At 47.9% G+C, this 23837-nt stretch overlaps 5 protein-coding genes across 5 annotated transcripts; 3 read left to right on the plus strand and 2 right to left on the minus strand.

The window, feature by feature from the left end:
- Positions 1-1076: 1076 nt before the first annotated feature.
- On the minus strand, positions 1077-3943 carry F4817DRAFT_315709 (ARM repeat-containing protein; the record flags this gene model as incomplete). Its single annotated transcript, XM_049300575.1, has 5 exons — positions 1077-1420; positions 1476-2031; positions 2087-2365; positions 2420-3738; positions 3805-3943. The coding sequence occupies 5 exons, from the start codon at positions 3941-3943 to the stop codon at positions 1077-1079; spliced, it is 2637 nt and encodes an 878-aa protein (XP_049159266.1).
- Positions 3944-10955: 7012 nt separating this feature from the next.
- F4817DRAFT_101839 (uncharacterized protein) lies at positions 10956-12340 on the plus strand. Its single transcript, XM_049297347.1, has 3 exons — positions 10956-11026; positions 11108-11176; positions 11300-12340. The coding sequence occupies exon 3, from the start codon at positions 11403-11405 to the stop codon at positions 11967-11969; it is 567 nt and encodes a 188-aa protein (XP_049159267.1). The 5' UTR covers positions 10956-11026; positions 11108-11176; positions 11300-11402; the 3' UTR covers positions 11970-12340.
- Positions 12341-14497: 2157 nt separating this feature from the next.
- F4817DRAFT_101841 (putative oxidoreductase) lies at positions 14498-16049 on the plus strand. The gene has a single exon (XM_049297348.1). It carries the CDS (start codon positions 14895-14897, stop codon positions 15795-15797), a length of 903 nt encoding a protein of 300 aa, XP_049159268.1. The 5' UTR covers positions 14498-14894; the 3' UTR covers positions 15798-16049.
- Positions 16009-19860, plus strand: F4817DRAFT_336957 (uncharacterized protein). The gene has a single exon (XM_049303233.1). It carries the CDS (start codon positions 16301-16303, stop codon positions 19499-19501), a length of 3201 nt encoding a protein of 1066 aa, XP_049159269.1. The 5' UTR covers positions 16009-16300; the 3' UTR covers positions 19502-19860.
- Positions 19861-20707: 847 nt separating this feature from the next.
- Positions 20708-22242, minus strand: F4817DRAFT_101782 (uncharacterized protein). The gene is made up of 2 exons (XM_049297346.1): positions 21472-22242; positions 20708-21414 (listed from the first exon to the last, which is right to left on the minus strand). Exons 1-2 carry the CDS (start codon positions 21973-21975, stop codon positions 20818-20820), a joined length of 1101 nt encoding a protein of 366 aa, XP_049159270.1. The 5' UTR covers positions 21976-22242; the 3' UTR covers positions 20708-20817.
- Positions 22243-23837: the final 1595 nt, after the last annotated feature.

Consider the following 23837-nt stretch of genomic DNA (forward strand, 5'->3'; position numbering starts at 1 on the left):
TACCTATGTACCGTTGCGCGACGTGATACTAACTAAGTAGCACAATCCCCCCAATACGACGCCTCCTCAATATCTATCGCGGCAGGCTACCCAACTAGCCAACCGAGCACATCATTTCTCCATCGATAAGAGGTAGTGACGTTTGTGGCCGTACGCCTCTGTTTCACCTAGATCCTTCCGATCCTCATACGGCCTCCCCCAGCCTAGAGCCCAACGATAATAGAAATAATGAATAATGTACAGTACCAGCCCTGTCTTGCCCTATCTTGCCCTATCGCCTTGGCGTCTGGCTACCGGCGGTACGGCCGGACTTCTCAATTTATTACCCAAAAAGCCACCACCTCTTCTCAAGTCACAACCACCACAACCACCACAACCACTTCACCAGAACAAACAGAATAGCTACCCTAACTTTTAACCTATTGAGTAAGGCATTCGATTCTATGTGTCATATCTAGGCTCATCTACGTTTCAACACCGACAAGGGAGAAACACATGCTGTCGAGTAGATAGAAAAATACAAACGCTGCTCTGTGAATTTTCGCTTTTTGTGTGCTCGTCTGGCCGTCGGTCTGTTCCCCAGGGCGGCTCGCCACTCTTTATTTCCTTCCGAGACCTCGCGCCAAAATGCCTTATGATTTGCCCACATTTCCCAACCTTCACCCCCAAACACCGTACGCCTAAACCCGCACAAATGGGAGCCGATGGCCGTCTCCCAAGCCAGCCGCAGGCACCAATAAACCAATTTGCGAGAGAGAAAAAAAGACACGCAAGAAGGGAATCCGTTGATGCGGAATGAGACCATTAAAACCAGATATTATGTGCTACTATGTTGTATGTCGTAGAGTGTCGTGTCGACCGACCCGAGATCTTCCCATCTCTCGCGTTATTTGCAGTGCTATGATATTTTTACGAACCAGGGCTAATCTCGACTCGTCGAAGAAAAAATGACAGACGAAAGGGGGTTTGCAGGCGATAGGTTCATGCGTGACCTACAAGATGGCTAGATGACCTTGTCCGAAGAGGTGAAAGACTGTAACATTCTGCTGGTTCGTGGCGAAAACGCGTCTGGTGCCTTACGGTTCGCTAACCTCAACTGGCCGGCAAGCTTGTTTGAGGGGCGAGGCCTTGCCATTCTTCTCATCCATAGACTCCTCTACGCTCGCATTGGTGCTAGGCGGGCTGCTACTCTGCGGGCTATTCTGCTCCATGGTGAGCGACGGAGTAGGCGCAGCTGAATTAACATCGACTAATAGATTCGGCGTAGTGGGGCTGGTAGCGGCCGAGCTTGCGGACATCAGCCTATCAAGAGCTGTGATTTGTCGCCCGGTGCTGTACTTCTTCAAGTTCGCAAAGTGAGGCCTCATCTCCTCTATAAACGACTCGCGGTCCGGACCTTCCAGGTGCTGCATAAGCTTCTCTGTCTATCGGTTAGTCATGACGTGCTACTGAACAGAGTACGACTTCGAACTTACGGATTACGTAGTTTCCAAATTGATCCTTCATCATGAGCTGGAGCGGGCTAGTACCGTCACTGTGCAGAGCCGTAATTTGGCACCTGATTGCCCTCCGGTCCTCCGTCGTCCCGTACTCAATCGACTTCTCAACCACATTCGATGCGAATTTGTGCTTCGAGAATACTATCAACCTTTGAAGCACCAGTTGAATTATTTGCTGCCGGTCTTCCGGTTCGCCCTGGGCGATGATATGTTGGGTAACATAATTTCCGTACTGGTCCGTTATAAGCTTGGCCGCGCAAGCATGGAGATCCGTCATGAGACTTTTCTTCTCTGCTTCGGTCCCATACTCGAGGATTCGCTGGATGACTCTGCACCCGTAGTTGTGGGATGCTAAGGATTCAATTTGGTTTTGGAAAGCATCCATGATGAAAGGAATGCATTGCTGCGGTACCATCTGGATAATCTTTTGGATCACATGATTCCCATTCTGGTCTTTGACGATCCGCATAATGTCAGGTTTAAGCTCTTCCACGATCTCGTGCTGCTGCTCGACAAGCACGTGTTCAAGCGCCTGATAGCCAGTTAGCAGCTTGCTCCTAATGTAATATTGTTCGCCTTGGCCTTACCTTCTGTACAACACGGCACGCATACATCTGGGTCGAAAGCTCTGCGACCTTCCCTTTCATCTGTGCTGCAATTATCTTCTTCTGGACTTGGTTTCCGTGCTCGAAGAATTTCTGTATGACGTAATTGCCGAATACGTCCTTCATAAGTTGAAGTGTATTAGGTTCGATTTCTCGAAAGACTTGATCTTTCTCATCGCTGTTTGCAGTCTGAAGTTTTTCCTGTATGAACCGCGAGCCATGCTGGTCGCCGCTAAACTCGACGATGTGGTCGTAGATATCCTACGCCTTGGTTAATTCCTGAATCTGCTATCGTTTAGGCATACTGCAACATACCTTCAGTTCGTAGCGCTTGTTAGACTTACCGTTGCCCCGAAACTCCTCGAGAAGCACGCTACGAACACCTTTGCCAGGATCCTGGTCCCTGCTAGGTCTCACTGGGACCGAAAGGCTGGGGAAATTCATTTGGAAATTATATGCCGGAACCTGCATTTGAGGACGGAAACCTGGGTTCTGTGCATATTGTTCGTAAGGGGCTGAGAACGGAGGGAGGTTGCTACTGTAGAAAGATGTCTGAAATAAGGGTTGGGGGTGTACGTATTGGGAGCCCTGCGGTGCCCGCTCGAGATCTTGAAGCACCCTCGGATCCCGCGAACCTGGTCTGTTCCATGGGTCAGCCCTCGGGTTTGGAGTACCTGAGAGAGCCCTCGGACTATTGACGCTAGGGCGATACGGTCTTTCGGCAGATGACCCTCTTTCGTCTGGACCCCTCCTAGCGGTATAGGGCGAAGCAGTAAGATTGTCCGTCCAAGACTCTTGTAGGTTCTGGCCGAATGCCCTCGAATTATTTCCTAGGTCGTGCTGCCAGGTCTGAGATCCGGGGTTCAGTTGGGAGTGTTGATTGGTGGGATTGTATTGTCCGTTGTAAGTGCCAGTGACGGCATCAGAGCTATCTTCCAAGGTAACTCGGTTGAAATTCTCTTCAAAGTCATGACTAGGAGTATCTACTGCTCCCACTGTCCCGAAAGGGAAAGAGATGGATCGGCTTGTTTCCGATGGCAATGTGACTGAAGCTCCAGAAATAGAAGGACGTTGGGGCTGCGTTTTAGAATAGCCAGGCGCCTTTGGAAAGTAGTGGGAGCTATCACCGTAACGATGGGAGGTCTGTACATCGGGCTCGGGCTGCCGTGAGCTGAGGCTTCGATTATGCCCAAGGTTGAGGAAGGACGGGTCATTTGAATTATGCCGATAGGGCACAGCAGTTTCAAAATCTAGTTGTCCGTTGGTGTTTGATCCATATCTGTTGGAGTTCCCCCTCTCGTCGCCAACCGAATCTCCAAAGCCTGTGGGGTACTTCAAAGATGACGTTGGGTGATCTGTAGGGCCAGGTGGTAATGTTCTGGTCGGAACTGACCCGTTCTGGCCTCCTGGCGCTCGGGGCGGGTAGAGAAGGGGGTTGTTTGGAGCTTCCGAAAAGCTGAGTTGAAGGCCGTCTCTCGTGCGCGTTGGAGAAATGCTTCCAGAAGACGATGGACCCTGATGTGCACCATTTCCCTGGGTCCATATACCAGGCCGAGGACCCCAGGGACCTGCTTGAGAGTTTGGATTTAGTTGTCCAGAACTAGAGGTGGCGCCGGGCGAGAATTCATCTAATTCTATAACACTTATTAGGTCTATCCTTGGAGTATACCTCTGCTTTCTTCCTGTATCACACTACATACCTCTTGCGCCTGTCACATCCCGACGTGGATTCAACGAACCACCAATGCCATTTCCCCAAATACCATGTGGTTGCCAGGTTGGTTGGGTGAAAGTCGATCCAATAGGCTGCGCAGCCTTGTCGTTCGAGGGATTTGCCATGGTGAGATTAGGAAAGCCGTTGGGCCGTGTCTATATGCAGCCACATGTCAGCTTGGCAACAGAGGTTCGTGACAGCTCAAACGGGGTGAAAGAAGTGGCCATGCATGATCTGGAAGTCAACCGACCACTCATGCGGCCAGAACAGCCTTGGAGAATCCATCGTCTACACTTTGGTTTATGGGACGCTAGACGGCAGTTGTGCCAAGCTGCATCTCCTTAGGGAACGGTAAAGGAAATGAACACTTACCGCTGTAGTCATAGCTCCACGTTGTCCCGCGGTGTCTGTTTGTATCCTATAGAAGGATTCCGTATGTTGGAGGAAGCGGCGTGCCGCGCCGTCTCTGTCGGGCTCTATATCTGTCGGGCTCTATAACGCTCGAAATGTGATACTCGTGGTGAAACGATCGTGATGTCCGGCCGCTTGACGAAATCTATTATATACGCTAAATGTATGCGAGAATATTCTTCTAGTTATACGGAACTATGAGACAAAGAACAAATTAGATTGCCGGCCTATATGTTCGGGGTTTGAAGAGAGGGGAGAGTCAAGTAGTATGCTAAGGCTGACGGAATGCTACGAGGGACGTTCCAACACCAGGCAAGATAGGGCATAAATCAGACGAGGCTATGAAGGAGAGGTGTGCCTACCTAGATTGCTCTTCTGTTATCTTTCTATATCGCTAGAAGCCGGTAAGCTGAAGCTCGACTTAAATTCTGATATAATGACGTCTCTGTATACATGTATCCCAAGGGTAAAATGGACCGTGTAAGTCGACTGCCGTTATATGTTGGCAAGATGGCGAGGTAATAGGCCAGGACAAGAGGGAGAAGGGTCGATGAGGAGGAGCGAGAGAACTGGAGTAAATGAATTAGTCAAGTGCAGGCAGGTAGGCAGTCGAAGGAAGGGTTGATGTACCTTAATGTACGTACGTAGGTTGTGCGCGGGTAGGCGTGGATTGGTCCGAGAGGAATAACAAGAGACGTTCTCGGCTGCGAGCGTATAAACTACTACGTAGGTAACTATAGGTAGAAGTTGTTCCTTCGAAGTTGACGGGGCAGGTAGCGAAAGTTATTATATGCAGATGCGGCACGGTGTCTCTTTCGCAAAGGTCTGAAATGTTTTAAGAATATAGCTAGCTGTACAGCCTAAGGATCGTTAGGTTACCCCGTGAGGGCTGGCCTCAACTGAGCGTAGACAAGTAGGTCAGGCCGTTGTACTAAAAGTGTTAAGTTTCAATGAGAACGTGAGAGCGCCTTATTTGAACGAGCAATGAGCCCCACGCTCTTTTGGGGCGTGTTTTGCGCAAAGCCAGAGGACGGATTTTGTGCTTTGGATTGGTTGGCTTATTGGCTTACGAAATGGAGTTGGACTCTTTCGTAAAAGTCAAAAACGGCTTCGAGTCACAGTCTTGCGAGACTTGCCCAGTTCTGACCGGCCTAAGAGCTAGACAGGGATGTATCAAGCCCCAAAAAAGAAATCAGTCCTAAACCAACAGTGCCCAGAGGTAGTAGAAGGTCTCGAGTCTGGTCTAGGGCCAAACTTAGAATACGGTAAGATGCTAGAATCGGTAGGGGGGTGGGCCCCCAAAAGAGACGATTCACAGAGTTGGCAGTGTGTGAATCTGATAGATCTGGGGGAAAAGATGTTCGGGGGGAGGGTTGCAGCCAACTTGACGGTAATGGCAGGGCAGGGGAGGTATGGTAGGCGTTAAAACGAGAAGTACCTAAGTGAAGGTAGGTACTTGTTGTATATTGTGTATTGTGGATTGTGGATTGTGGATTATATGTAGGTATGTTGTTATTTTTTATTATGTAGGCGACGCGGGCAATGCAAATGCAAATGTAAATGCTGCAGCGATTCAGGTTGGGCTGTAAGGTATTATCAGTTACGGGTCCTAATGCGCTCTCGCTCTTGCTCTTGCTCGTGCTTTGTGCGACGACCTGGCTCCAGTGTACAGCGGGGGTACATGTGTACCTAAATAGTTCGGCGACAGGCAAGCACTTTCAAGTGCGACTTCCCCTCAATATGGCTTGTGGGTGAATGTATTCCAGTATGTACCTCGATTAGTACCTGCAACTGGACAACTTGGTACATGTACCATCCAAGCTTCTCTGTAGGTGCTTCACGCAGCAAACCCCCAGGTTATTCGAAATAGTAATATGTTGGGTGAGGATTCTGAACTTTGACGGGTGCGAGCTACGCAAAGCAGGCAGAGAATGCAGAAGTGCAAAGACGCAGAGATAGTGTATAGACTTGAATCTGGGTCCAATCCTCCACTGTGACTAAACCTTTAGCGTTTGCAGGCTGCAGGTAATGAGCGTGCAGTTAACCCAGTTTCTCTCTTGTAGTACTTAACCTGTTACAAGGAGGAAGAGAGCTGGCGCCAGCTTAGGGAAGACAGGTAGGTAGAGGAAAAATAGACCGGTCTGATCGATAAAAGAAGCTAAACTTGTCGAGCTTAAGACAAGCTGAGGGAGCTGAGGGAGCTCCGCGGAGTTAGTGCAAGTGCAAGTGCAAGTGCAAGTGTCTTAAGTTCTGTAATTGCTTTGCTTTGCTTTGCTTTGCCTTGCCTGCTTCAGTAGCTTGACTCCTTCCCTTTTCCCCAATGGAGCAAAAAGCTTGGATCCAAGGTTAAATTTCTCTATTTCTTCGGGTTTTCGGTTTTTGAAGGGCCAAAATGCAGGTGCGAATCTGTGAGGCGCGGGTGCAGATGGGGCTATGGGTCTTGAATGGGACTCCCGTTCCCGTCGTCTTGCCGTGTCCTTCTCTAGGTTAGGTACCTAGTTTAGGTATGTACTTCCAAGGTAGGTACACTTAAGTAGGTATCTTCTTTTTAGTGGCGTGGTTTCCAAGATGCTTATCCCGATGGTCGCGCGACACCCACCACTTAAAACCACTTAAAACCACTTAAAACCACTTAAACCAACTTAGCACTCTTATGTTATTCGACGAGAGATGCAAACTGGTTGAGATAATAGCTTTTCCCCGTTTAAAATACTAGGGTGCTTTTTTTTCGACAAGGTACGGGCGGGTGCTTGTCCACCGAGTCGGAATATACTAAGTGTCGCGCGGTATACTTCGTTGGAAAACTAGCGTTTAATTCGTTCAAGTCGATGGCGGGATGTTCCTTTCTCGACGAGATCCCAGGTTGAATATGATAGGCGACGCCTCACTGCAGCCAAGCCCTCTGTGCCGGCTAGCTAGTTGTTGCTCCGTCTCGACCGAATTGTGGAACTGTGGTATTATGGTATTTTTGGAGTTAACAGAGACAACTTCTAAGCTCTGCAGCGAGTATATTAAATGAGTAAGCTGTCTGTTTCCACGGTTCTATATCGTGTTTGAACGTGAGAATACCAATGCGTAATACCAATGCGTAATATATTAGTTGCCGGGTTACGAACAATGTCTGCAACCTCTGAAATCAAGAATCGGGGGCCGTTGGTGGCGGCGTTAGCCTACTACTGGCTATCGAAATACTCTCAAACTCCGTGATGTCGTAACGTTAATATATAAGAGGTGGCGGTTATGTATATGCGAATAGTAACATGCAGAGTTTTTGTTGCTGCGCCGTCTGATATGTGCGTTTGGGGGCTATCGATGTTTTTGGTATATGTCCTCGAACTTGTTTTACATTGACATCGCCTCGAATTTGATACAATAGAAAATGGTCGTGCAGGATGAAAGGCACAAATCAACAGGGGCAAAAAAAAACTGTAAGGAACGGGTGGTTGTTTTATACGATGCGAAATATCCTTTTATCGACACTTGAGCGTTACCGTCCTCGAGCCGCGCTCCCTTTTGCGGATTAATGACTTCGACTGGCCAAGGGCGAAGGAAACAAAAAGTGATATATTCAACTTGAAGGGAGGATTGGGGAGAGGGGAGATGGGTAGACGGCCCACGATACTAATATTCTATCTATCAAGTCCTATCAGGTCCTAGTTGCTATGGCCAAGATACACTATTGCCGCAGTTACCAGCAAAGCATGTATAATAAAAGCTGGTGGTACAGGGGCGACTGCGGATGTACGGGGCAGATCACTTATGTGGCTCTCCTACATGTCTTGGAGACAACCGCTTGCTTGTTGTCCACCCAATTGGACCGACTTCACGAGCCCAACAGTCTGGGAGAACGGCATTCTCTTCGAATCATGAGTCGTAGTAGCATTAACCGGTGCCCTATCGCACGCTCCTCACAGCAAGATCAGGAACTCGTTAGAGATATGTATCACGTAATAACTTACAGCCTGGCTCATTGGGAGGCTCGTTGACAAAGCTTGCCTAAGCTACTCTTCTTTACTCGCTACCCGTATCTGCATTCTCGAAATATCTGTATGTGTACGATGCAAAAACAATACGGTGAAAACTACGATAAATCAAACTTTTGGTATGTGCGCCAGTCGCTCTACCTTGTAGTTTCGCCCTGAGACGTGTGATGTCCTCTTCCACGCAACCGTAGAGGTAGAGCAAAGGGATGCCAGTTCCAGACCCCACCTAGCCGACCGCCGGTGACTTAGGAATGTCGTAATCTTCATCATATGCCGCAGGAATGAAGATGACTACCTTGGGGAATGTAGCCCGATGCCAATCTCCCGTTATGGAACGACGTGTCGCGGTCTTACATCACCTATGTGATTCTTCGTCCGCCTCCTCGTGACACCGTGTTCCCCGTTAGTTTCGGCATGACGAGCTCTTGTCGACTTCATTGTCACTCTTAAACAGTCACACCGCAGCGAACACTCGCCTCGACGAACAAATTCGTTGGCTCGCCGTCTCCTATTAGAGGAGGGAGTAAGTCTACTGAAGTCGTAGTGTCAATTATCGTCAATAGTGAGAGCCTGACGATTTTGCCTTACGTTCCCTTTTAGTGTAACACAAGTCCCACGCTTCAAAGTCATACGTGTCTAGGTAGTCTATCCCTCTCTAATAGTTAGGACTTAGGGCAGTGATGCCCTAGTAGTAGGAGTAATAGGAGTAAGGCTGTCTGAGGTATGCTAGTATGCTAGGATGAGTAATAATATATGCGCCCCTGAAACTACTCGTCGAATTATTCGACGCTACACCATAGCGACAGCGTTTATAACCGCCTTACCTCGTTTATTCACAACCTATATCACAGTGAGTAGGTGCGGGGTTAGGATGTAGCCACTCGTAGCAAGATATAATTGTGGTTGATTTGAATGTGGCTTCCCGATCGAAGATCCGAGGCGTGAGTCCCGTAGCGGCTTCATACCGGTAGCCTTGGGCTCTTGTTTGTTGCTTACGATTCTCGTGTATCCGACGCGCGCCTAGCAATGAAACGTATTGCACAAGCGCAGACCGCAGGACCCCTTCCACGGATAGTTGCAGGCTTTCGAGCCATAGAGAAGGCGTCTCTAGCCGATCTCTGTGAGACATTTGACGTGGGGTGGCCTGGTTTATGCACAGAGCTGCTCTCCGGACCGACGAAGAACTTGACGGAGAAGATTGACTAGTTGACTAGCAAACCTGATTATCGAGCAGGTCCCCTAGTAACACAGAAAGGCTTCGTAGTGATGAATACCTGGGACGATCCAGCAACCCACAGATTGCATGCTTGGATTTCCGGGCTGGGAGATTGCCACAGACGGGGAAATAGCGGCCCAACACAAAATATGGCACCGGGTACATCGTTCGGCACGACCTCTGCCATGTCTTAGCTGCAATCAAGTACCGACGCCATTGCGGGGAATATTGAGAGCGTTCTGAATTATACAAGCAGATGCGCATATTGACATCGCCGATGTACAGATTAGTGGATGTTCACCGGTGAAGCTATGCAAGAGGATTCGTACTTGATGGTCAACCTTGCTACCTTGAGAGTATCATTCTCCGTCGAAATTATCCTAGATACGGTAAGCTTGTGTATAGCAGACAGCGGAGCATCCTGAACCGAGTTAGGGAACTCAAACTGACAAACTGACATTTAATGATCACAAGTTCTGACTGTGATACTCTTAGTACTCTTAGTACTCTTAGGGTCCTCTCCACTAGTGCATACGCAACCCATTTTGTATGTGTGTTTGAACTTGATTTACTTGATTAAGACTAAGAGGTGGTCCCGTGAGTATTTTCTTCCTACGTTACTTGATCCTTTTGTACATGGCTCTAGTTTGAACGGGCCGAGTTGCTATTTGTGAGTAAATATACTCAACATCGAGTGACAGGTAGGCAGATAGGTAGGTGGTTATCCGACGTAAAGGCTTGTGCCACGCAGGCAGGCGGGTTGGCTCCTCTTCATATATCTCTAACTTGAAACTAAGAATAGAATGAGGCAAGCTGATTCGCTGTAGTTTGTTAATCCACCTATCTTCGAACTCAAGCTGACTTATCGATAGCTTTGTTTCTTAAAGCTACATTAGATCTGCATAAATATTTCTGGAATTAGTGCCAAGTGCTCGATCTCGTAGAATTATCTGCAATGTTCGTCAGATGGGGGGACGGAACTGATCCCAACCATTAAACGACCTTAAAAATATCTTCCCACTGTGGGTGTTGCATTGAAGTGTTGAAATAGTATGTGGGGACCCATTTAACCCATTTAACCCATTTACTTGCTGCTGGGGAGCTTAGAAGAAAGTGCAGGTATGCGTGATTGGCTAGATTCCTAAAGAAGTCTAGAAGCTCACTTCGAGATATGATTTCGTCCTGTTTTAGGTAGTTTATCCATGTACAATTCCTAGCGTCATTGGGTCTTGACCGTTTTTGTGTTGTGTTACCCGCTTTTACTGGAGCCGCTTCAAGTCTCATTGGTCGATCTTGAAATTAAGCAGCGTTTAGCTTGGAGCTTCTCGATGAATGCACCGAATCAGAAGCCTGTGCCTGTCGAGCCCCTTCCCGCAACGCGTGAATGATAGCAACTACGGATCCGTACCCCCTTGCTAATGAGATTCATCTATGGCCAATCATTTTTCACGGCTCTCCTAAGATGAGCTCCACAATCTGTTGATCTCGCTCATCCTCTTCAACTCTCCGTGTCCCCCCCCTCCCTTTCTTTCCTTTCTCTTCACGATCTTCGTCGTCGTTGTCGTTGCCGTCCTGTTGTTGCTCTGTCGGTTCAGAGAGTCCATTCCTTTGGCTTTGAGCCCCTCCCTCTCATTCACTCATTATTTGGTTTCGACTTCACTCTTTTTTGGGTTGATTCCGTCCGGTCTTTTTTTCTTCTGGAGTTTTCCGAAGCCTTCCGAAGTCTCGAGACCTTTACTCTCCCTTACGTATGTTCATCGATGTCTTGAACCAGTCTAGGAGGCAAGATGGTCATATCCATCCGTCTGCTATCTGGCTTTCTATGTTCTAGACCGTATTGAGTCAAATATCTAACTCATGTCTCAATATAGCCGTGCCATTCATTGATTATTCAACTGAACCGACATAATCCCTTGACACCCGGCATTAAACAACGACAATACTCATATCGTCAGATCAGCAGTTATCGTCAATATGTCTACTTTCAGCAACCTTATTGCCCGTGGCAATGCTGTCCTTTCCAGGCGGGACCTTGAGATGGGAGGCGAGCCGGACGGGGTCATAGACCTTATGATTGCCTTTCTTGGCATCGCTTTCTTCGCTCTTGTTCTGGTAGCCTTATTATTCATGATGCGGCGTGCGAAGCGCGAGCGACAGCTCCAGAAGGATGGCCTACCGCAGTATAACGACATCAAACACGATGATACCACTCGTCATCTCACCATCCAGACCTCTGATGGGCGATCAAGTATTCTAGTTCTGAATGGTCGTCCAATGCTAAATGACCCGAGCTCGCCACCCTACTCGCCCAACAACATTCCCGAGATTCACATCACCTTCCCCGACGAGCAAGATGAGCAAGGTCGCAACAAGGGCGGCCGTGTTGTGGTTGTCCGAGTCGGCGAGACCACTGTTGGTCTTGAGCCTGTAAAGGAGGAGCAACTACCAGCGTATTCCAAGGAGAACAGCGCCGGTTTCTACTCGATCGATATGGATCAAATCGGTGGACTGAAGGAGAAGGATCGAAGCCAGTTCTCCTGAGCTACGATTAGCCTGGCCTTCCTGCCAAAATTTCTCAAAGTTCAGAAACGCTACTTAATCGCCACTAAACCGACTTAATTTAACATGATGGGGGAGTTTGAACGATATATATACATATGCATGAATAATGGTGTACCTATTACAAAGCAAATGTCTATATTACCCTTCTATAAGTACCTCTAGGAGGAGGCGGGGATGCGGAAGGACGGACCGCGGTGGAAGGCGAGTCTGGATGGCCATATGTTTACCATCCGGCGCTCTAGGTACATTCGGTCCTGTATATAACGATACCCCTTTGCTTTTTTGTCTTCACTTTTCCGGGGCCACCACGGACAACTAAGCCTTCCAGTGCGAGTAATATAGACGAGACCGCCAGTCACGAGATATATTCTCAGTTGTATAGCTAAATTAATTCCGTCATCCAACTCAGCAATACTTATTTCTACTGAAAATAGCTAATTCTACTTGGGCGCGTCCACGTTCACAGTGTTGGTGGTATCTTGAGCGCTCAGTAACTCGAACTTTAAGCTTATACATAACTATTAGGACATACAGCTTCACGAGGTCATCGGACATATAAACCGAAATGAGACAGTGCCTACAGAATCGAGACGTATCTCTCTTCTTTGGGTGGCTCACCAGGACTTATCACATACTAGTCGATCACTACTAGCATAATACCGCGAGCATTCAATCTCAGACTGCTGCGACCAGTCAGAGACGACAGCCACACGACGCCCACACGTAGCGATTACCTATATCCATACTATATAAGGCCGTAGCACTAATGCCCGCAGAGCTAGTTAGTCAGTCCGCTGAAGGTACGGCGTGTAAACCAATGAAGTTCGGAGAAATTAAGATGAAGAACCATTATCCTCCGCCTCTCCGCACATGTCATTCTTAGACAGTCCAGAAACAAATGATATACTTGCGCGTCGACGAGGCTTTTTGTCGTGCATACATGTGGCTTGTTAAGTAGCGGTAGATACGTTTCATGCGGGCATGACGATTTCTCGGTTGCCGCTGTCGGCCGGTGACATGTCATGGCGTTCTCATGGAGAAGTTATCCGAAACACGCGTCTGCAGACTATTCGTTGAGATATATTTCACTCACATCTTCTATTAGGCGTCGTTGAATGAATTCAAGACAAGAGCGTTTATAATCATGGCCTTCGAAGGTTGCTACGACCTATATAATGCTTCATCTGTCTACAATCCCACTTCGTTTGCTTCGCAGACGGAAATGACGATGTGCTGCTATAAAAATATAAAAACCCTCCCATACATATCATTGTCCGAGCGTGAGAGTAGCTCACAATGCTTCATTAATCTCATCGCTATACTTCTATACGAACTACTTTGGAATTTCGAATAACGTCCCATACACTGGTCAACTCACTTTGGGGGATAATATTAGAACAGAGTACTTGGGGCGGAAAGCCACTCGAAAAATCTGCGGATCTCAGGCCATCTCCCTCATTAACGGTAAAACCGTACGTCCGAACAGATTCACCGTTAAGATATCTAAAGCATTTAAATAACTGGTAGGTACCTAATCTCAATATCACCATATTCGACCTCGAACCATACTGTCATGACGTATATTTTTAATTACCTAAATATTAGATAGTTGCCTGATTACGCATACATATATGCAAGCTGCTTTTAATATCTCAGCCACTTTTCTCGGCATCCAAGAATCTCCGTAGGAATATGTACTAATCGTAGTACAACCGAAGCCTTAATCTCGATGTTGTGAAACCCGAGCGGCATTTCTTTTCTATTTCGATGCTGATGTAATATACTAACCTCACCGATATTCGGAGTGTACCTGGCAAAAAGAAAAAGGGAGAGAGGCCAGCGGATGAAAAGCGAATATGGAGGGAATGATATATGTAGTATGGCAAATTCAAGGCCCGGTATTGGGACGTTACCAAGTGCTCGACCCGGATGTCTAATGAGGCGGAAATAGCAGTGAATCCCCGCAAAGCATCATAAGACTAGTTGCGATCCATGAATTCCCAACTATGACAGCGAACGATCTTATAGGAAATAGGAGATAAGGGCGTTTAGAAATATAACTACGTCTTCGGCAAGCACACAGTGTTTAATATTTCTACAAGCTACTCGGCTAGCGAGTAGTTGCGAAAAGAGCTAATGGATGTCGTGTCTCGGTCTTAAGTTCTAGGTTAGGTCAATGCAACAGCTCGCGAAAAGGATCTTCCTTTACCCACAATATATTCTACCGAATCGTGGTGATAGGTGACGTATAGTTGCTCCGTATTATCCCAAATCCGAAGAGGGAGGGCGGCGGACATAGCGATATATAGTCCGTATAGCCGCATACAGCACCAAGTAGCCGACACATGGTTAAGCCCAACCGGTAGAAGGTCCGGGTCGGGCATCATTCGCCGAGTAGTTCCAAGCCGAACTTCATACTATACGTGGATGTAGCGTAATAAATCCTTTGCAATAGGCTTGGCTTATAAATGCCATGAAGTCGTATCTAGAGATATCAATGTTCCTGCGGATATAGGCATTAGCGGATGTATGAATAGCCCTAGTTAATTGGAATAGTACCAAGGTAACATTAGTTGGACCTAAAACCGATTTCTTATACCCGGGTTTCCTCTTCGGAGGACTTTTAGACAAGAAATCTCAGCCATTGTACTAGCACCGGCATCTCCCGTGTAGCACGCTATAGTGTCTAGGGTATAGCATATCCTTTCTGCTGTTGAGCGAATGGTGGAGTAGTTATGTAGTAATGGCTATGTAGTGTGCTGCTGTGTGTCGTTCCACTGTAATGAGATCTAATCCATCACTTACTATAAAGCCTAGTACGGACCATTCTGCTTCAATGTGTTCTAGATAGACTTTGCTATCCTACATATTCGAAACTCGAGCGATATTATTAAATCTATCACTATGATGACACTAGGAGCGAATCTAGCGGCAGTTGCCTCATTCATTAACACAAGATACACTGATACGTACGAGTATATTTCTCCAAAGAAATTAGACCTCAGTGGAAAATCGGTCTTCATCACTGGAGCTTCCAAGGGCGTTGGGAGGGAGACAGCACTTAGCTATGCTAAGGCCGGCGCTTCCGGAATCATTATCGGGGCTCGGTCGGACTTGTCAAGTTTAGTGACCGAAATCAAAGAAGCAGCAAAAAAAGCCGGTCGCAAGACCGAACCGACGGTCCTCTCCCTGAAGCTCGATGTCACATCGGAAGACAGCGTTAAGGCTGCTGCAGACGCTGTTTCGGCCACATTCGGAGGAAAGCTGGATATATTGATTAGCAACGCTGGCTACCTCGACGGTTGGGCACCCATTGCCGAGGCGAACACGTACCACTGGTGGCAGACGTACGAAGTCAACGTGAAGGGAGTCTTCCTATGTAGCAAGTATTTCATCCCGCTGCTCCTCGCAAGCGAGACCAAGACCAATATCTTCATATCGAGCATGGGCGCTGTTGCGGTTTATCCTACCGCTTCGGCCTATCAAACCAGCAAGTTCGCTATCTGCCGAATTGCGGAACACATAGTAGCCGAGTACGCGGACCAAGGCCTAGTCTGCTACTCCCTGCATCCCGGTGGCGTCAAGACGGAGCTGGCGACTCACATGCCCAAGGATGTACATGATCAGGTCCTGATTGACGAACCAGCGCTTCCGGCAGATACGCTTGCATGGCTGGGAGCTGAGAGGCGACCTTGGCTTAATGGGAGATTTATTAGTGTCAAGTGGGATATGAAAGAGCTCGAGGCTAAAAAAGACGAGATAGTTAAGGGGGATTTGTTGAAGTTTAGGTTGACGATTTCAGCTTAATTTCTTTACCTCCTATGTTGTTGCTAAGTTGTTGGTTATCGTCTTTGTCAATACCTACCTATACATAGTAAAGAAGTAACTAGAAGCTATAAAGTTCGTAACAAGACTCATTAGTTAGTGGAGTGTTTATGTAACTGATAATAGGGTTATCCAGGTTATCCACTTGACGTTGCTGGGGTTCGTCATACCTAGTGGACAGTTACGTGCACCTGCTAGCTGCAGACTTAGGTATCACTAGTAAACTTTAAGGGTCCCCATAAGTATCCGCAAGCTCTTTTTCTCATTGACAGCTTCAGATATGTGTTTTTAAAACTTGCGGTGTTTTTAACATTATGATACCTAATTCTTTTCGCAACTGAAGCTGGGCTAATTGCAACTTTCTTCTAGCCTTCCTTTTGTCCATATTTTCACCGTAGATGTTTTATAGGGAAGCCAATGGCCGCGATTGATCCTTGCACGACGCGTTAATTACCTTACTTACCTACCTTACCCTCCGACCCACGATGCCCTCCCGCAATGCCCGCCCAAAATCAAAACCCCCCGCGAACGAATTCAAGGCCATTGCGGCAGAATGGGCCCGCGCAAAACAATTAAAAGAGCTTGAAGATGCTATACAGAAGAAGCCAGAATCTTCTACCTCTGATGATGCGCGGCGTGTAGCTCTCGAAGCTCATCGAAAGAAGGCTTTTGAGCGCCGCTGTTTTTGGACTATAGGCTTTTGGTGCTGGCTGCTCTGTATCCACATCATTGGCATATTACTCTTTACCAGCGGTTTCCTTTTGACCAGATTGGTCTTGGATGAACAGTCAGAATGCGATAACCCACCTATGGAACCGTTATTGGAATGGAAGGGGAAGGGCACTGTGGATGGTGGCTGTTGGCACCCCAAGACCTTCGACAAAGCTGTTATTGTATTGGTGGATGCTTTGCGATACGATTTCACGGTCCCGGTTGAGGAGGACGACCATGCTGAAGTTTACCACAATGCGCTTCCTTTCCTCTACGAAACTTCCGTTAAATCGCCAGGAAATGCTTTTCTACGACCATTTATTGCGGACCCTCCGACTTCTACTCTTCAAAGACTGAAAGGTCTAACCACGGGCACTTTGCCCACGTTCATGGACATAGGTTCCAGTTTTGCGGGGACGGCCATAGAGGAGGATAATCTATTAATGCAGTGGAGGGCTCAAGGAAAGCGAATAGTTCATTTAGGAGACGACACTTGGACCGCACTATTCCCCGATTATTTCCAACCTAACATCAGCAGGGCCTACGACAGCTTTAATGTTTGGGATTTACACACTGTTGACAATGGAGTCTTGGACCACATAATCCCGTTATTAAAGCCCGATCAGACACAAAAATGGGACGTTCTCATAGGGCATCTTCTTGGCGTAGACCATGCTGGCCATCGGTACGGACCCAATCATGCTGCGATGACTGCCAAGCTTCAGCAGATGAATGGTTTCATTCAAAACCTTACGAAGGAAATCGATGATAATACGTTATTGGTCGTTATGGGTGATCATGGAATGGACAGCAAGGGCGATCACGGTGGTGAAAGTGATGATGAGGTTGAGGCTGCGCTATGGATGTATTCAAAGAAGCCAGTATTCGGTCGTACTCAACCCGAGTTCAAAACTCCACCAGCAACGGCCAAGATCCGGCCCGTAAACCAGATCGATCTGGTCCCAACCTTGGCTCTTCTCTTGGGTATTCCTATACCATATAATAATCTTGGTCGACCGATCGAAGAAGCATTCATTGGTCTTAAAGGAAGTGCCTGGGATGTTCTTGCAGCCGCCTCTAGTATAACGTCGGCCGGAATCAGGAGGTATCAAGCATCATACTTCAAAGCCCGTGGTATCGAGCAGAGCACGAAGCCTGGGTCTCCTGCAACACTCTGGAAGGATGCCGAGGCCCTCGTCCAAGCAGACACTAAATCTAGATCGTGGCAAGCTCTATACGATGCTTATACTACGTATCAGCAGGAGACGCTAAGAATCTGCAAAGAGCTATGGGCTAGCTTCGATGTCCCGAAGATGATACTAGGCATCGTAACCATGGCATTTGGAGTGATCGTATTATTACTCTACGTTTCGAGGGATGAAGACGATGACTTTGCAGTCCTGGATAACGCCGAGCTAGACTTTGCCGAGAGGAGCCTGGAATTACAGAGTTCATTGGCAGAGCCGGAGGGTACATCTTACAAAAGTTTCAGCAAGTCGCTCGCTAAGACTGGACTTCTAAGCGGTGGCATAATAGGAGTTCTAAGCTTAGGATTTATTCAGATCACCGGATCTGACGAATGGATATTAGCAGCTGCCGCAACGGCAATTGGAAGCATGCTCGCTGTGACTGGTGTTCTATTACAGATTCGTGGGATACGCATACTCAACCTACTACCGAATACACCCTGGGGATGGCTATCCGTCGTCTTCACGTTAAGCCAATCTATCGGCTTTGCATCTAACTCGTACACTATCTGGGAAGATTCAATCTCACTATTTTTCCTCTCGACATTTGGTTTCGCAAGCGCAGTCGCCTCGCTTCAACTACTATCAGTACGCGATCGAACTCTAGGCGTTTATCACTCCATCTTGTTTGTCATCCTTGGACGGGTAGCGTCTTTCTCGAAACTATGTAGAGACGAGCAGATGCCATACTGCACGTCGACGTACTACGCATCCGCCAACTCATCAACCTCAGCCCCTTGGCAATTGATTATCCCATTCCTCGTGTTCCTCATCCTCCCGTCTATCATCAAATCATACCTGCAAAGCTCGCGGTCATATGAGGGCCTCGCACCTATGTGGATCGGCACCGTCTTCCGAACAGGCCTTTTCCTAGCCGCCGTATACTGGACTCTGGATGCGGCGGATAATGCAAATTGGCTCACCTCGATCCCGGAGAAGATGCTGAAGACCATCCACGTCTCCATCGCCCAACTAGTTCTAGCCGTAGCCATCGTAGCCGGCACTACAGCTTTCATCTGGGCTCCTCCTTGCGTCAAGATCTTCACAACCGCACCCAACAGCAGCAGAGCACAGATCACCGTCCTCGGTTTCGGCAATGCCAACGGCGCGCGCTACCTCTTCCTTCCGATCAACATCGCCGCCGCCTGCATCCTCCTCTCGAAACCCATGGGAGGCGGCGCCCTCGCCATCATGCTCTGGCAAATCCTCTCCCTAGCTGAGATTATCGACCTTAACGACCTCTCCGCCGAAACCATCGGACCCGTAACATTAGCGCTACTCGGCAATTTCTACTACTTCAAGACGGGCCACCAAGCCGTCCTAGCATCCATCCAATGGGACAGCGCATTCATCCCCCTCCTTACCCTGCGCTACCCCTGGAGCCCCCTCGCCGTCGCCCTCAACACCTTCGCCGGGCAAATCCTAGCTGTGACCTCCGCCCCCCTGCTAGCCCTATGGAAAACCTCGCCTAAGCGTCGCGGCGCCCTAGAGACTGCTAGCCGCGCGCTCGCCGCGCTAGTCGCGTATTATGCCGTGCAGAGCCTTGCGACCATGGCGTGGGCGGGCCACCTCCGAAGACATCTCATGCTGTACCGCGTGTTTAACCCGCGGTTCATGATGGCGGCTACGGTGTTGCTGGTAGTGGATTTAGTTGCTATCGGGGTCGCGCTGCTAGGCGTTAGGACGAATGTCCTCGCCATCGGCGAGGTTTTCGGGTTCGCGGACTAGGACGTCGCGTACTCGCCGGAGACCGGGGTGGCGTTTATGATGCCGGTAGAGTACCGGTGGTGGATGTTCATGGGAGTCGGTGTAGATGGCGCGCATTGGTATGCGCGCGTGTGATGTAGTAGGTTTGTGGATGATGGGATAGGATAGGAAACACCTAGGTACCTAACTTAACTAAGGAAATAGATGAAAAAAAAAAGATCTTTCATCTTCATTTTTCTTTTTTGGTGTACGTCACAATAGTAGATACCTACATAGAGTCTTAACGAGACCTCAAGGCGAGGCCCCGTCAGAGAGCACATTAGTTGGGTACCTACCTATGTAAGTACCCGTAATGTTGTATATATTGACCATATACTGCCTATCTACATGTACTTACCTCTAGTCTATCCACGCATTCACGATCCTTCAAACCCCACCTGCCTAGCTATCCACCATAGGAACATGTCGCGAATAGATCATGTATCGATCGATTTAAAGTACGATATTAGTGAGCTAAGCGGATTGACAGAAAATGTGAATGAATGAATCCTCCCGACTAATCCGCGAATACCCGTGATCTATGTACCTACACGAGACATTTAATTACAAAGTTAATATACCGTATACGTCAACCCAGAGGTTAAGCGAGGGAATTTTCTGACATACTGCGATTTAGTAGTTTTTTTCAGTATTCAAACCTAGGTAGTCTTCTCTCATACATGTACATATATATAATTAGTGGTCGAATATACGGCAACGTAGTATATAGTGTTAGGTCATGATGAAGTATATACAGATATTCAATTGTATTTTTACTATTTAGCTAGCCTATCCACATGTCGAGTACCAAGTACTTATATATGTCGGCTGCAATTATGTACAGGAATCCTATTTTCGTCGTAGGATGGCGTTGGGTGAGCATGCTTCGCCCCATGTCTCAGACACACATACAGGTCGACGACAACCGCCACCATGAGTTTAACACGCCTGTCTACCTAATTCAAGCCTCAAGATGTACCTCGTATGTGATCGTGTGGTGTCCCCCCTCCATCCATTATTCCATAATAGTAACAAGGAAGTTGGCGTTAATTAGCAATAGAAATAGAAATAGAAAATAGTTTTATGTTACGAGAAAAGAAGGCCGAGAATATCGAGTTGGGTATCAAAAAAAGCGCCGGTATATATGTAGTGTTACCGATTCGTAAAAGCAGTCGTCCCAATCCAGTATCCGAAGCCTGTATCCAAAACAAGCATATTGTATGCCTGACCCCGTTCCAAAGACGCCCAAGAAGTGAATTACTGTCGGATGGAAGTACCGACCGTAGGCCTATAGAATGCTACCGAAGCAAGCGTGAAACGAATACGCATAAGAATGACAGCATAAGTAGAGACGGTGCTTGCGCTATAGATGTCGCGGCGCTGTCCGGAAGTGGTTCGGGAAGTGTTGCGCTGACAAAATTCCCACCGCAGTTTGCGTCTATTTGCTCGGCTGCTTTTACGTACGTGCTCGATATCCATTTCGTTCGGTCAGCCGCCGCTGCTTGATATATCTTCATCGTTTCGCTTGTGCAAGTATCGCATGCGGGTACAGCTGTTTCGGGGAGGGATGAATTGAAAGGTAATGTGTATAGGTAGACGTTGGAAGCAGTCGTCTGGTTTGTAACCGCATTGACAAAGCAATACGTCGAAGTGTCCACATTATATAAACACGTTGCGCCGTATATCTCTTCGTACGACTTCATTCCCTTGTAGGCCTGGATCACTAGGTCATTTCGCTTGTCGTAATCCTCTCCGCAATTCTGATCGGATTTGAGCTTCTCAGCGAGATCATTGAGATAGGCCGTGCAAGACTGCTTGTCAGCTTTGCACGATGTTTCGATGACCTGCGTAATTTTGACCACGGATTTCATAGCCTGGAAGAATGAATTGGAATTCTAAAAACCTTGTTAGTTAATTGCAATCCGACGACACGATCGACATTTAAGACTAACCTTCAAAAGTAGCGAAAGAGGATAACAAGCTTGGAATGTCGGGTCCTCTAAAAAGGTATTGATAAAATCGAGGCAAGATCCTTCCCCATCTTCGCCCGAGAAGTTCGCAGCGAGTGCGCCGTCGAAGGGTGTGGGAAGAGGGCCTGTCGCGACGGTTGTCTGAGCAGATACGTCTCCAGTGGCTGTAGCTGTCGAGACGTCGACTGTAAACGTCTCTGCCTGCCGAGGGACGAGCTGGCGATGCTCGTCTTCGGACATGATCTGCCAGTGACCGTTGACGAAAACCGGTATCCGCGTATCAATTAGCAGATTTGTCTCAGTCGATCGTGGGGTGTCCTCCAGTGAAATAGCAGCAGCTAGGGGGATCCAAGAGGAAATGATTAGGATGATCACTGCCATATATATCCATTGTTTGTGGTATGGTGAAACGGCAGCAGGGTAGGGCGGGCACCCGCGGCGCAGTGACCACTGCCACTGGGACCTGAAGGAGCGATTTGAATGCATTATTATGTCCCCGAAGCAGGCAACCGATCAGCGGCTTGTTCGTACATTACTTGGTGATGCTAGAGCCTCCGGCCGGTAGTGGCCCGGCGAATACTACGATAGCTAATGGCGGTTCGAGTTCGAGGCCTCAAGTGAAGTTGCGGTAGGAAAATTCTGGCCGTTCCCACCGTTTGCTCTTATTATATTCAACAGATCCTTGGCCACCCGAACCCGGTATGATCCTGCGGACGGTGAAAACAAATGTCTCCGTTGCGGGGACGAGTTGGCCAATATAAAAAACTGACGGGTAAATGAATGCGTCCCGTAGCGAAGAGCAGAATACCAATGAGATAGTGCGCTTCTATGCAACGAAAATGCCGTAGCAAATCCAAAGCAGCGTGCGGGGGTAAATGTTGAAGCTGGGAAATCCACCCCGTGATATGTGATGTGTTGGTCACTATCAGAGTATTGGGGATAGATAATGGCTATGGAGACCCAACGACGAAAAGAGCAGGAGGATCTCGTTCATAAGCACAAGCAGCACGCCCGAGCTTTTTCAATGAAATGAAATTATGTTCGAAATGACACTGGCCATGGGGCGACGGCGTATGTACGAGTGGTCCCGAGCGTTCCCATTTTGGGTCTTCAGGCCGGTTGGCCTATCCAGTGTTTCCCAAGATCCAAGAAGACAAAACGCTAGTCTAGACCGGGCGCCTGTCAAAATGCAGCGGAGAAGATATCGCAATCGGGGTTCGTAGCGTAATAAGACGTGGCCTATAGCCCTTGGCCGCCCTTGGTACAGTAAAAGAACCGACCCCAAATAAGCCATAATAAGTCCCGCCGTCGTGGTGTCATATTCTTGTCATATTCTTGTGTGCCGCTTAGCCTGCCTCGATAGGCATAGCCAATATGACCACACAGTCATGAGTAACATAACACAGGCGACATGTCATTTCTTTAGAAAGGTGCCGGATTCCATCACATCGGCACATCTCAGGAGGTGAAGCTAGCAATTGGACAAGGACAAGGACTTCCTTGCTTGATGAAATGTTTACTTACCCAAGCGTCCGACGAGTAAGATTGTAAGCAGAAGATTACCTAGGGGGGATCTTGGCTTTTAGGAGTTTTCGAGAAGGGCTAGTACGCAAGTAGTCTAGAACCAAGTCTTTTTCTCCGATTCGACTCGATCCCGATTGAGGATGCATGAGGTGTTGTTGATGGAGTTGGGAAGTTGGTTAATGGGATTGGACGGGGTTTGCATAAGCGAAATCTTACTGTTTAATGCAAATTCGTCAACTTCGCTCTTAGTTGCTAGACATGGCTGGACATGGCTGAACACGGCATGAGTGTAATTTCTAACGAATCATAAAGCTTACCTAGATAGGTACATAAAGTTTCCGGTTTAAACTGTGGTACCTTATGTACCTACCACGCTTGTGTTCATTACACTAGAGAAATTGTACTTAAAACGTGCTAGTACTGCATTATTCAACACTAATGCCAGGCACAGCTGCAACTCTGCAGCTCCTCGTGTCTACCTGGACCTGGACCGCTAACAGCCATTAGGGTTATTTTTCTCTAGCGTAGCGGATACCTGCCCCTGTTCTTGTTAACCATCCTGCCATCGTACCAGACCATAAATGCCAAGTCCAGCCTAGTTCTTATCACTTACACGCAATAATAAGTCGACTAGTTGTTACTATTTTCAACTCTTTAGATGACCACATCATATCTATACTACGCAGCCGGCAAGCACCGTACCTATTAAATAAACAATCATATACCTAGATCTTCAAAGACAACAGGGTGCTACAAACCATAGCTTTCTTTTTCAGCTCCGGTTCATCCGCCCGGATCATCACGATCGGTAGTGCAAGGTAGCA

This window comes from Daldinia loculata (genome assembly GCF_022478755.1).
Source record: "Daldinia loculata strain CBS 113971 unplaced genomic scaffold F4817scaffold_23, whole genome shotgun sequence".
NCBI lineage: Eukaryota > Fungi > Ascomycota > Sordariomycetes > Xylariales > Hypoxylaceae > Daldinia > Daldinia loculata.

Coding starts and splice junctions, on each gene's coding strand:
- F4817DRAFT_336957 (XM_049303233.1), top strand. CDS start 16,301: ATGCCCTCCCGCAATGCCCGCCCAAAATCAAAACCCCCCGCGAACGAA.
- F4817DRAFT_101841 (XM_049297348.1), top strand. CDS start 14,895: ATGATGACACTAGGAGCGAATCTAGCGGCAGTTGCCTCATTCATTAAC.
- F4817DRAFT_101839 (XM_049297347.1), top strand. CDS start 11,403: ATGTCTACTTTCAGCAACCTTATTGCCCGTGGCAATGCTGTCCTTTCC.
- F4817DRAFT_101782 (XM_049297346.1), bottom strand. CDS start 21,975: ATGCATTCAAATCGCTCCTTCAGGTCCCAGTGGCAGTGGTCACTGCGC. Junction 21,415..21,471: donor CTCTTTCGCTACTTTTGAAG/GTTAGTCTTAAA, acceptor CAAGGTTTTTAG/AATTCCAATTCATTCTTCCA.